General features: G+C 34.8%; 1 protein-coding gene across 2 annotated transcripts in view; it reads left to right on the top strand.

Moving 5' to 3' along the window:
* Nucleotides 1-13,056, top strand: part of LOC128179745 (dynactin subunit 1-like) — a 263,574-nt gene that overhangs the window by 127,107 nt on the left and 123,411 nt on the right. For both annotated transcript variants that reach the window (XM_052847306.1, XM_052847304.1), the window contains exon 15: nt 5,804-5,923. In XM_052847306.1, the coding sequence (XP_052703266.1) occupies nt 5,804-5,923 (120 nt within the window). The remainder of the gene's footprint in view (nt 1-5,803; nt 5,924-13,056) is intronic.

The following is a 13,056-nucleotide window of genomic DNA, read 5'->3' as shown; positions in this document are numbered from 1 at the left end:
CTATAAGAGCTCACTTCACTCGCCAGTGCTGTATGTCGGCAAGCCAAGTTCGCTACAACGCAAGTATCCTCAAATAATGTAGATTCTGAATTGTAAAAATCTTGACCCCTATACTAATACTGGGGCCCTAACAGGGTTCAAAAGTATAAAGTTTTATATATATGTGTGTGTGTGTGTGTGTGTATGTGTGTGAGGAAAATGTTTGGAAATCTTCTCAGGAACTACAATGCTACAATTTGTGGGATTATTATGCAAGCATTCTAAGAATGGGTAGACTCTAAATTGTTAAAGTCATGTCCCTGAAATAGCACTGGGACCCCAAAGTTTAACTTACAAATATATGGGAAAGTATTTAAAAACTGCAATAGAATGATACAAAAAACTGTTAATCAGGTCTGTTAATCAGGTGCGCGATGTGGCCCATCGGCCTCTTGTCAAAATATGATCCCTTTTGGCTGGATGGGGGTTGATTTTTTTACTTTTACATAGGGGAAAATAGAGAAAGTTTTTAAAAACCTTCTAAAAAACTATTTGACCAGAAAAACTCAAACTTATGTTGAAGCATCTTGAGGTAGAGTTTGTTCAAATCATGTTCCTCATGTTGTAGGATGGGTCCACAGTTGGGGGAATAAATTTTTACCTAGAAGTTACCATTACGTAAGCTATCCCTCGCCCGCAGCCGAGAAAATCGGTCACCATGGTCACGGCTGAACTACCTAGCGGTCAGCGGTTATCTAATATACGAGAGTTGCATCTCTCATATATAAGCTTATTTAGCCGCAAACTCAAGAATTGTTTTAGCTTTGATTACGCTTTAAAGTTAATGGATTAAACGATAGGGGGTCAATTAAGAAATCGTTCAGTTAATTAATAAAAGCAATGTCATTCTCAGTCTAAAGCAATGTCAGACATAGATCAATTGTGGGTTTTAAGTTAAAAATTAAGAACTTCTCTTTGATAGAGTTTAGACATTATACTGCAAACTTTTCAAATCTTCCTTGGTTCTGAGCTGTGCTTGTGTGTACCTTAACGTAATGTATCCTTCGCCCACAGCCGAGGAGATTAGCCACGGCTGCACTACGTAGCGTTAAGCCGTTATCTAATACAGAAGATTTGCACACGCACACTTAAATATATGAACGTGTTTGCATGAGTTTATATTGCCGTTAATACAAGAGCTGTTTTAATTTTATGCTATAAAAGAATGTCCATCGTGTATTTATTTAATTAAACATTTGATTGTAAATTAAAAAGTGGTTCTGAAAATTAATAAAAGCGATATTACTCCAAATCGGAAACATCATCAGACATAAATTAATAATTGGTTTGTAAGTCTGAAATATTTTAAAAACTGTACAAATAATTTTTTAAATCAACAAAAGAAAACATACACAAAGATTAAACTTTTATGATCATCTCTCGCACATGGCCGAGGAGATCCGATGCGAGTGGACAAGTGATCCGTGGTAGGTTCATGTTCTTCTACATATACCTTATCACGCGTGCATGTTTCATATTTTGTAAGGACACAACTATATTTTATTATATTTTGAACTATTATATTGGTTTAAGATGAAGAGATAAATCTATTTTACTTGTACAGTTGATTAAGCATTGATTTATACGATAGCGTACAAGGTAGTTAAAAATCAAATCAAGTTCCATAATACATGTTTGCGGTAGGTGCTGGCACGATAAAAGAATGTCCTGAAATGAGGCTTTCGATGATTATTTTTAAGAATATTCACATGATTTTTAGCTCACCTGAGCCAAATGCTCACATTTTCATCTACTTCTCAAGAATCACTGGGCAGATTCAACCAAATTTGGCACAAAGCACCACTAGAGGAAGGGGATTCAAATATGTTCAAATGAAGGGCCACACCCTCTTTAAATTGAGAATTATTGAAAATTTGTTGGTATTTTTCATAAATCTTCTTCTCAAAAACTATTCGTCCTGAAAAGCTTAAACTTGTGTGGAGGCATCCTCAGGTAGTGTAGATTCAAGTTTGTTCAAATCATGGTCCCAGGGGGTAGGGAGGGGCCACAAGAGGGGGATCAAGTTTCACATAGGAATATATAGAGAAAATCTTTAAAAATCTTCTTCTCAAAAACTATCAGGCCAGAAAAGCTCAAATTAAAATGGAAGCATCCTCAGGTAGTATAGATTCAAGTTTCTTCAAATCATGGTCCCCGGGGGTAGGGTGGGGCCACAACTGGGGGATCAAGTTTCACATAGGAATATGTGGAGAAAATCTTTAAAAATCTTCTTCTCAAAAACTATTGGGCCAGAAAAGCTCAAATTAAAGTGGAAGCATCCTCAGGTAGTGTAGATTCAAGTTTATTCAAATCATAATCCCTGGTGTTATGGTGGGGCTACAATGGGGGAATGGATTTTTACAGAGGAATATGTAGAGAAAATCTTTAAAAATCTTCTTCTCAAAAACTATCAGGCCAGAAAAGCTTAAACTTCTGTAAAGCATCCTCGGGTAGTGTAAATTCAAGTTTGCAAAATCACAGTCCCCAGTGGTAGGGCAGGGTCATGATGGCGGTTTGAATTTTCACATAGGAATATATAGAGAAAAACTTTAAAAATATTCTGGGAAAGTTTTCAGTCCAAAACTCAGTACTTAGTGTGAAAGCACAGTTTATGCAGATTTATGTTTGATGAAACCATAAATCCCTAGAGAAAAGTGGGGCCACGAAATGAGGGGGGGGGGGGGGGGCATATAGGAATAGAGAAAAATCTTCTTACAGGTACAACAACAAAAGGGGCTCTGTATTTACCAAAAAAAAAAGGAGGTGGATAAAAATTGGCAGATTCTCTAATTTTTTTAGCAAGATCTACTGTACTTAGTTGTCAGTTATAGATAATTTGATACTGTAATGCTAATTTGATCAGAATTAAAACAATTGTTGCTCAGGTGAGTGATGTGGCCCCTGGGCCTCTTGTTTAAACATCTATCGGTCACATATTAATCACTTCTGTAGTTTTTCTACATAGCCGTTCATTTCATATTGTGGAAACGAACTCATTGCTGCGTCGCCCATAAATATATGCGCTTCTCAAAGTTACACTTAGATCAGATAGATGTGTGTTATTGGGGGTTTAATTTTTTCCTAATTGTATGAAAATTAAAGCAATAAACAGGTAGTGTAGACTCAAAGTTGTGAAAATCATGACCCCCGCGGGTAGGGTGGGGCCACAATTGGGGGTCAAAGTTTTACATAGGAATATATAGAGTAAATCTTTAAAAATCTTCTTCTCAGAAACTAATCAGCCAGGAAAGCTGAAACTTGTATGGAAGCTTCATCAGGTGGTGTAGACTCAAAGTTGTGAAAATCATGACCCCCACGGGTAGGGTGGGGCCACAATGGGGGGTCAAAGTTTTACATAGGAATATATAGAGTAAATCTTTAAAAATCTTCTTCTCAGAAACTAATCGGCCAGGAAAGCTGAAACTTGTGTGAAGGCATCCTCATGTAGTGTTGATTCAAAGTTGTGAAAATCATGACCCCCGGGGATAGGATGGGGCCACAATGGGGGGTCGAAATTTTACATAGGAATATACAGAGTAAATCTATCTTTAAAAATCTTCTTCTCAGAAACTAATCAGCCAGCAAAGCTGAAACTTGTGGGGAAGCATCATCAGGTAGTGTAGACTCAAAGTTGTGAAAATCATGACCCCCGTGATAGGTTTGGGCCACAATGGGGGGTCGAAGTTTAAAATTGGAATATATAGAGTAAATCTTTAAAAATTTTCTTCTCAGAAACTAATCAGCCAGGAAAGCTGAAACTTGTGTGAACGCATCCTCAGGTAGTGTAGATTCAAAGTTGTGAAAATCATGATCTCCAGGGGTAGGGTGGGGCCACAATGGGGGGTCAAAGTTTATGAAAGGAATATATTTGGTAAATCTTTAAAAACGATCTTCTTCTCAGAAACTAATCAGCCAGATGATTCTTTATAATTGTTAAGACTTTGGCCCCAGGACAATTCTTTGGCCTCACAAGAAGGTTCAGAGTTTGATGTAGGTTTATATCCCATATATAAACTATTGTTAAGGATCTTTTTGAGAACTGCAATTCTCAACATATGATATGACTATAAAATCATCCTGTTAGAAAAGGGACTAATGATTGTAAACATAAGAATATCCAGGGGAAAAATGGATTTTATTTATACAGGATCTACATGTATTATTGTACATTGTCCAGATAGTTTGTATTATGACTCCATTAAGCTGATTTTATCATACCTATTGTTCCTCAGGTGAGCGATGTGGCCCATGGGCCTCTTGCCTAAGATTAGTCCCATTTCATTCTTCTCTATATGCTCCATAATTTAAATGTTGAGTGATATTAATTAAGATAAACGTGCTATTGTTCTAAATACACAACCATTGTGTAGGTTACCTCCCCTTACTTAGATACATATCACTCTTTGGTGCTCTTTTTTAATTATTATTTCAGCAATAAATAAAAATATTCAGACATTTGAGGTGATGCTTTGTATTATTTATTCATTATTCTATCGTTATTTTACAAACTAGTCTTATAAAGCAAAGGGAATTAGCGATTTTAAATTTGAGGGCAATACACCCCCTTGATGACGGGCTTAGACAGAGAAATATCAGCCCCGAGGGCAATACAGCCGTCACCTAGTCCAAAACTCAAGTATCAGGGCTGATACACTACTAGGTATATGATATAAAAGGGTATCGATATACATACAATATATGACTCCACATATGGATTCCAGACCGTGGCTACAAACGATACCCATTGAAAGTCTTTGAATACATCTATGCGCAGTTTGATCTAGAAACCGACCAATTTCATAACTTCTTCGAATTTCTCTAAAACGAACTGTCGTATTCCTTCCCATTATTCCAGTTTATGCAAGCGCAATTTAGGTTTTATCAATTTAATTAGTCAACCCACTGACATAAAAATAGAATTTTGCATACTATTGCATCGCCGAGAGATGTAATATTCATTTCTGTAAATAAGGTAATTAAGGTTATTATCCCCTCACGCAACTTGTTGCGAGGGGGATTATTATAGCATAGCTGCTGTGCGTGTGTGTGTATTTATGTGTGTGTCCATTGTCAGCTCTTTAGCAAAATTCCAAGAAAACCCTCCAATGAATATTCATCGAACTTCTTTGGCATGGTGAAAGGACAAACCCTATTGATTTCCAAGTCAACTGATTCAATAGTTTTTTAATTATTGTAAAAAAGTGAAGTTAAAACATGAATTTTATGTACGACTTGACAATAGACATTTCCGGTAATTTTATGTACGACTTTAAGTAAATCGCTAACGTGTGCAGTTCAATTTAAATCAACAACTTGATATTTTTGGGATTTTAATCTAGTAAAGGTAAAAAAAGAAAGTAAATGTTTTGTAGTATTGGAGGGTTAGAAGATTGTCCATAAGTAAAAGTTAAAGCGGGCAAGAAATTAAAGTCATCCGATTGACATCGAAACAAGCAGTCGACTTTCGGACAAATTTTCCCGTATTACTTACAATAGAACTAGTCCAAAATTCGGAAGATACTTTGACAGATATCGCACATTTATCGTATTTTGCAGATCCATTAGTTTTCTTGTTTTTTCATTGCATTATGAATCTTGTTTTAAAGAAAACATATTTCATAACTCTATACGATTTTTTTTTTGCATGATCATATTATAATTAAATTGCCATTCTATGTATCCTTAAAAGAGCTGAATCATACTCAGGTGACTGTTAAGGCCCTAGGACCTCTTGTTTACCATTAATTTGTATGGTTTTTTGTAGGACACAATCAGAGACATGAGAAGTCGCCAGGCCGAAACTGAGCTAAAGTCAGAGTCTACACCCACGATTGAAGTCATTGACTTTAAAACAAAGTTTGCAGAATCTAAGGCATATGCAAAGGTGAGATATAAAACAGTTATTGACTTTTCTCTCCATTATCATGTGTGAAGATTTGTACATTAAATTATTTTTTTGTTTCTTTTCTATAGTGTTAAACAGTACACAGTACTGTTTATTTACATTTAACAGTCAGGCAGTCTATTGTACATAACATATAATTATCCCTTGGGCATGGTTCTTGTGATTAGTAAGGCTGCGTTTTGGTAAAGACTTTCCGATATGAGACGATACAATCTTTTCAGATTCGATATCCAATACCTGGTACATTGGATTTACAATTAAGTTTAAATCAGCATTTTCAAGATTAAAGCACTATTAATACTTAACCAAAATTACACTTGTTTTATTGGATTTTTATTGCAAATCTAACATGGGTGTATACGCTTCGACTGATTGACTAATGCATTAATTGAGTAGCAACACTATTGGGTGAAACAAGTTAACAATTTGAATTGCGAGTTGCAGTTTATAAAACAAGGATTTTCATTGGCCATTTAGTACCCGCCCACTCTGACCTGCTTACGTGGTATTGGTAATTAATGCACCAACTGCCAGCACTGTTGTTTCAAACTCTGTACTGCAGGACTGCATATGTTCTTAACTGCAAAACATTTGAAGGATCTTTGGAGTAGAAATCCATTAACTTGCATAGAATATCTGTGTTGATAGGCTCCTTTTTGTTGATAGGTTTTAATAACATACATTTCCCTCCTTCAAGCACTAGTTTTAAAAACTTGTCTTCACATATTGGATTCGAACTTGAAGAAGATTCGTGAGTCCAGTTAACACTGTAGAAATATGCTTCAAAAACAGAAGTTGAAACCCTATGTTGCACCAAACCTCCCATGAAAAGAGCTACGGTAGACACTGATGCTGGAAGATGTACAAAAGAATGCTTCGAACACCAGTCTCTGAATTTTGAGAAATATGTGTTGTATTTCTCGTTAGTTGATTGAGATTTTGCGTTTTTCACAATATGTGGCATAAAATTCGCTGAATCTCGTAAATGGTGATCTTTCTTAAACTTTTCAATCATTAATCATTGGCCTTGAAAGTTCTGTACATTCTGTAATATATAATAAATACGCATTAGAAAATCATATCAATAACAAAGCAATAAAATCCAACCAGCATAATGCACTCAAAACGTTACTTACATACAATACAAAAGAATAATTGTCTGTATACTGGATAGCAGTCATCCATAATCTTGATTATTCAATTATTAAATATCAAGTCTTCCATATATAATTGAATAGCAGTTATTTATCAGTAAAACATTACTTCAAATCACAGGAGAGCAGTCCTCCTTTTTGGACAGCAGTCATCCAAGCCTAACAAATCATTCCAATAATAACTTCTAGTACTCTGGTCAGCAGTCAACCGTTGTGTACCAACTTTTTATCTCACACATGCAACACGTGTCAATATATAAACAATTATACCTGCAACAGTCATGTACTACACAGTCATGTATTTATGAGTTCATATGAATAAACATCATTATATAAACTTCAAAACGAAGCGTCCAGTTTTAATGCTATAATGTTGCTGTTAAATGTCTGAGCTTAGAACAAAAAAAATTGTTTGATGTTTATATTCTATGCTAATCTTTAACAAACCACAAAAACTTCCATTTTTATCAATCAAAGAAGGCCAAAATGCTGAAGATTTCCATTTTGGAGCAACTAATGTACCCTTGGCGCCACAATTTAATAAATGTCTTACTGCCATCCCTATTGACCAATCGAACGCACAAGCATCTTCACCGCTTGTTCCAGGTGTCCAAAACAAAGAATAAATTTGTTTACTTTGAAATTATTGCAACTTGCAAAAATATAACACGTGTAAGGCCCCCAAACAGTATTGAAAAATAAAAAAATATGGTTGCTCACAGCCCAATCATCAAAGTCAAAAACGTTGCTCACCAAATCTGCTTCTACATTCTGGTCTCGTGGAACCCAAGCTACAGAAAAACCTATATTGCTACTTAAACAAAAAGTGTATATAGAAAAAGCAAGAGTTTGTAGTTCCGGCTTCATGCTCCTATTTGTGAAATTCTAACAACGTTTTGATTATCTGAAAAAGTTTTACAAATTTATTTTCTGTTACTAGAATATATCGCTTAAAGTTTTCATGTTTTTAGCTCTCTGAAAGTTGAACTCTGAACTCTGTCCAGTTCTTTCCACATAACATGAAAAACCTTATTAGTAGAACCTATCATCACGCCACAACCAGCAAAATCACTAGCATTAGTAAAAACAATGCGTTGTGGAATACGGTACCATGGGGAAATAACCCTAGCAGGTATCAATCGGATATTATCCAACCAAAAATCTAGCTCACACAATGCGGGAAATGAAATATCAATGTTTTCATCCCAACATGATGCATTAGTAATTAACATAGACAATTGTCTGGTTGTTATTTGACAAACAGGCCCAAGTGCAAACTTAAATAAAATAATTTCCCTACTATTGAAGCGATTTCTCTAGCAGAAACATTATCCTTTTCTTTCAATTTGTTAATCTTGACGCGCAAACTTTCGAATTTATGTATAAGAATACTAATATACTCAACTTCTAAATTCCATTCAAACATGAGCCACTCAAGCTTTTGAACTGGATTCCAAATACTGTTCTCTTCATTAACAAGAAAACCAGCATGCAATAAAATCTTGTTGCATATTCTTTGACATTAAAATACAGTTTTGTTTTGAATCACACACCCAGCCATCGTCTAAATACATGATTAAGGTCTTCCGTTGGAAACGGAAGACCTTTCTATTATTGTGCGGGTTAAGATTTTTCTTATTTTTCTTTTTTTTTTTTGTTTCCTAGACGCGAACTTTGGAGCTTCATATCTTTCTCATTTCTGAACGGTTTTTGCTCAAATCTTCAGGGCTAATGTACTTTACAAAACACTATCTTAAGCAATTCATAAAATTTAGAATTCCCTTTTCGTTAAAGAGTTATTCCCCTTTTAAATTTTTTTAGGGCCTTTTGTTTCCAGACAAAGGCTCCGAGACTATGATAGCAGGGAATAGGAATCCAACGAATTTGAATAGCAGAGACATTGTAGTGGTGCACATCGGTTTTTGTTTTTCGATTACGTTCCTTATTTAGAAAAAGGTAGGGGGTCAAAAAACAGGATTCAAAAAAGTGCAAAAATTTAGACATATTTTCCTTTATATCTTTTAAACGAAAAATAATTTGTTAAAACATGTAGAATAAAAGTTGTGCAGAATATCAAGGGCTTTCATTTGACATCAATAAAAAAGGGCTGGCCCTTTAAATGAAGGGCCAATAGCCCCTAAAAGTTTTTGCTTAATAACTCAAAAACGATTAGGATTATGATATGGCTGTCGCTGGAAAAGTTGTTTGTTGGGATCTCATAAAGGTCGTAACAATATTATTTTGTAAGTGATTTGTGTAGTATGAGTGTAAAAAGCTTTATATGTTGACATGTACCTGTTTTCATTTTAACAAGAAAACGAAAGTCTTTGTGCGTACAACTGGCATAAAGTTGCCGCAGAAAGTATGCTGGTTTATACAGGAGGCAATAATTTATAAGAATATTTTTTTTTGTTGGAGTACATGCTTTTTTTTTAGGAGTTTAAGTCATTGTTGTTAAGTTCTTATAGTGCACAATCATTAAAAACGGCAATTGGAAAACAAAACATTCTTTTTCTTTTCTAGTAAACCACAAAATATGGAATTAAAAAACTCTATGCATTACATTTTATTTATTTACTCCCGGCATTTAAAATCTACCTTGAATCAGAGCTGTGTGTGTGTGTGTACCATTACGTAAGTTCTCCCTCGCCTGCGGCCGAGAAAATCGGTCACCATGCTCGCGGCTGGACTACCTAGCGGTCAGCGGTTATCTAATACACGAGAGCTGTGTCTCTCATATACATGTATGAGTTTATTTAGCCGCGAACTCAAGAATTGGTTTCATTTTGATTACACATAATTTTTTATGGATTAAACGATTGGGTGTCAATTAAGAAATCGTTCAGTTAATTAATAAAGGCAATGTCATTCTCAATCTAAAGCAATAATAGACACATATCAATTGTGGGTTTTAAGTTTAAAATAAATAACTTCTATTTGATAGATTATGGTCATTATACTGCAAACTATTCAAATCTTCCTGGGTTCTGAGCTGTGCCTGTCTGTGCGTTGTACATGTACCTTTACGTAATATATACTTCACCCACGGCCGATGAGATCAGCCACGGCTGCACTACCTAGCGGTAATTAAGCGGTTATTTAATAGACAAGATTCTCACACCGCGACGCACACTTACATGCATATGAACGTGTTATAGTTAATATATTCGTAAAAACGGGAACTCCATCTTGAATTTATTCAATTGGACATTTGAATGTAAATGAATATTAATGAGCGATATTACTCCAAATCGTACACATCGTAAGACATAAATTAATGGTTAGTTAAATTTGTTTATGTAAAATATTTTAAAAACTGTACAAATAATGTTTTAAACCCCCCCCCCCCCCCCCCCCCCCCACATACACACACAAATAGTAAAGCTTTAAATGGTGATCATCCCTCGCACATGGCTGAGGAGAACCGGCGCGAGTGGACAAGTAATCCGCGGTCGGTTCGTGTTCTTCTACATGTACCTTATCACGCGTTCATGTTTCATATTTTGCACGGACACAACTATATTTTATTATGTTTTCAACTAGTATATTCGTTCAAGATGAAATGATAAATTCATTAAACTTGTACAGTTGATTAAGCATTGATTTATAGATAGCGTACAAGGTAGTTTAAAAATCAAATTATAATCAAAGTTCCATGTAACATGTTTGCGGTAGGTGCTAGCACGATAAAAAAAAATGTCCTGAATTGAGGCATTCGATGATTTTTTTTCTATCGGTCACATATTAATCACTTCTGTAGTTTTTCTACATGCTCGTTCGTTTCTTTGTAGGAGCGAACTCATTGCTGCCGCCCCCCCCGGCCCGCTGACAGGAGCTCGCGCTGGATTTTTTTAATTGTCAAGATCTATCGAAAATCATTTTTGGTGGCTTCTTTTCATGTGTAACATTTTCTTTCACTTTCCCACCCGTTTGTTTATTCGGTCAGTCTGTGTAAATACAATCGCCGCCACGTGCGACCGAGAATCTTGTGTCGCTTCAGCGCACACAGCTCTGAACATATATAGCCCCAGGTCATCAATTGTTATATAATTGAGTAATAGTTGAAATGGTGCTTTTACATAAAATAATAAATAATAAAATCATCCAGAAAAAAAGTTACCGTAACTCAATAGTCAATACCAAAAATAAAATCCGTATGATTGCAAACTGAAATCGGGTTTTCAGTATTCGGCGGGATTTGATTTTTCTGCTAACATTAGTATTTTTATTGGTTTCAGAGATTACGGTGTAAAAACACAAACAGTAGATACACCTGATATTATTAACATTGATAATGTTGAAAAATATTTAAAATTAAATTAGTCACATTCGTAAGATAAAAGTTTTCTACGAACAACCGATTATTTTTTTCCTATGTCGTATCATTCGTAAATTAGTATGTTCTGTATATATATATATACATGTACCTCAGAAAAAAATCAAATGATTACACAAAAAAGAATGTTGTAATTATTATTTCGGAATTTTTTTCTGAAAGTAATTTCACATTGTATTGAGAAGAACAAGAAATAAAACTGATTTAATTTTTTGACTCAATATTCGTATATATTACCGGCGCTTCGTACATGTGTAACGGCGTACAGTGTATAGATTATTATAATCTGTTCGAATTAAATACCATGCGTAAAGATTCCCATAATAATTACTAGTAATTGCATGACTGTGTACATTGTAGGCAAATCCCTGTGTGTTAATTACTTCAAAGACTCTTTGTTTTCCTTTAACAGTGGTTTAAATAATTTTCAGATAATTAATAAATTTTTTGTAATTTAAATTGTATGCTTCATCAAATACTGATTCCGATTACCTTGAAGTCATTAATTTTCCATTTGCTATTGACAAAAAAAAGAGACGCTTGACCATCCAATGAAAACAAATACACAGAGTTTGATTGACAGGTTCAGCCAGGTGCAGGAGACACCCGATGTCCGAGGTTATGTGTGCTGCTTGTACAAAGTCGAAACGTCTCAGTAAGAGTTATCGATGTAAATAAATAAAAAAAATATATGCTTATCAAAACATGATCGTTTAAGTTACAGCGAAGTACATTGAAGCGTTTATAGGGGTTTACTCCAGAAAAGTTTATACCTAATGTTTTGAGTGACTTTTGTCCAATCAGATCGTAGCTGGGCGGAGTTAAGACATTGCCGCTCGTGACTTGAATGAGAGAAAGGAAAGAGAGAGTGAATTGAGTAAATTATAAGTGGTGTCGATAAAGGAATAATCATTAGTTATAAACTTGCAAACAAATTAATTAAAGTCTGTATATAAAAATTACATGTATATCCTATATTGTATAACTTTAAAGCGTTTTAAAGAACGATTGTGAAAATTTATTCGGCCGCGCGCCGTCGACAGCATGCACATGGATAGGAATGACGTAGCTTATATCCAACTAAATTTACTAGCATGGAGTCCGAGTATACGGACATTAAATATTTTGAAATGCGAACGAATGATCACTTAGGAACATGATGAATTTAGATGTAGTGTAAAGGAAAGGCAACGAAGGCGGATGCTTACTGGAAAAGTAAAACGTCAGGTAAAGAATGTTTCACACTGAGTAACCATGAAGAAAGTTTTTATACAAAGTAAATTTACAACCTATGTTTAATTCCAGAAAGATTCTTCAAACTTTCATTTGATTATTAACGGTAACACTTGTAATAAAAACAGTTTCTTAAATATTCGTACAGTCTTCGATGTTTGACATTACCTTATCCTATTACTGATCTATATATAGACATCGTTGTTCCCTGGTTAAAGAATTTCAAAACACTTCAAAGTTTTATAAATTTATAAGATATACTATACTATGTCCCGAGTTTTTTCTTCCACCACTTTTTGCTAGATATTTCAATAATAGTAAATACCTTAGTTCTCAAACTATGTTCATCCACTTACATGTATATGAAAAATGTCCAGATTATGTGTTGA

This window comes from Crassostrea angulata, chromosome 4 (genome assembly GCF_025612915.1).
Source record: "Crassostrea angulata isolate pt1a10 chromosome 4, ASM2561291v2, whole genome shotgun sequence".
Taxonomy (NCBI): Eukaryota; Metazoa; Mollusca; class Bivalvia; order Ostreida; family Ostreidae; genus Magallana; species Magallana angulata.
This window is presented reverse-complemented; position numbering and strand designations above follow the sequence as displayed.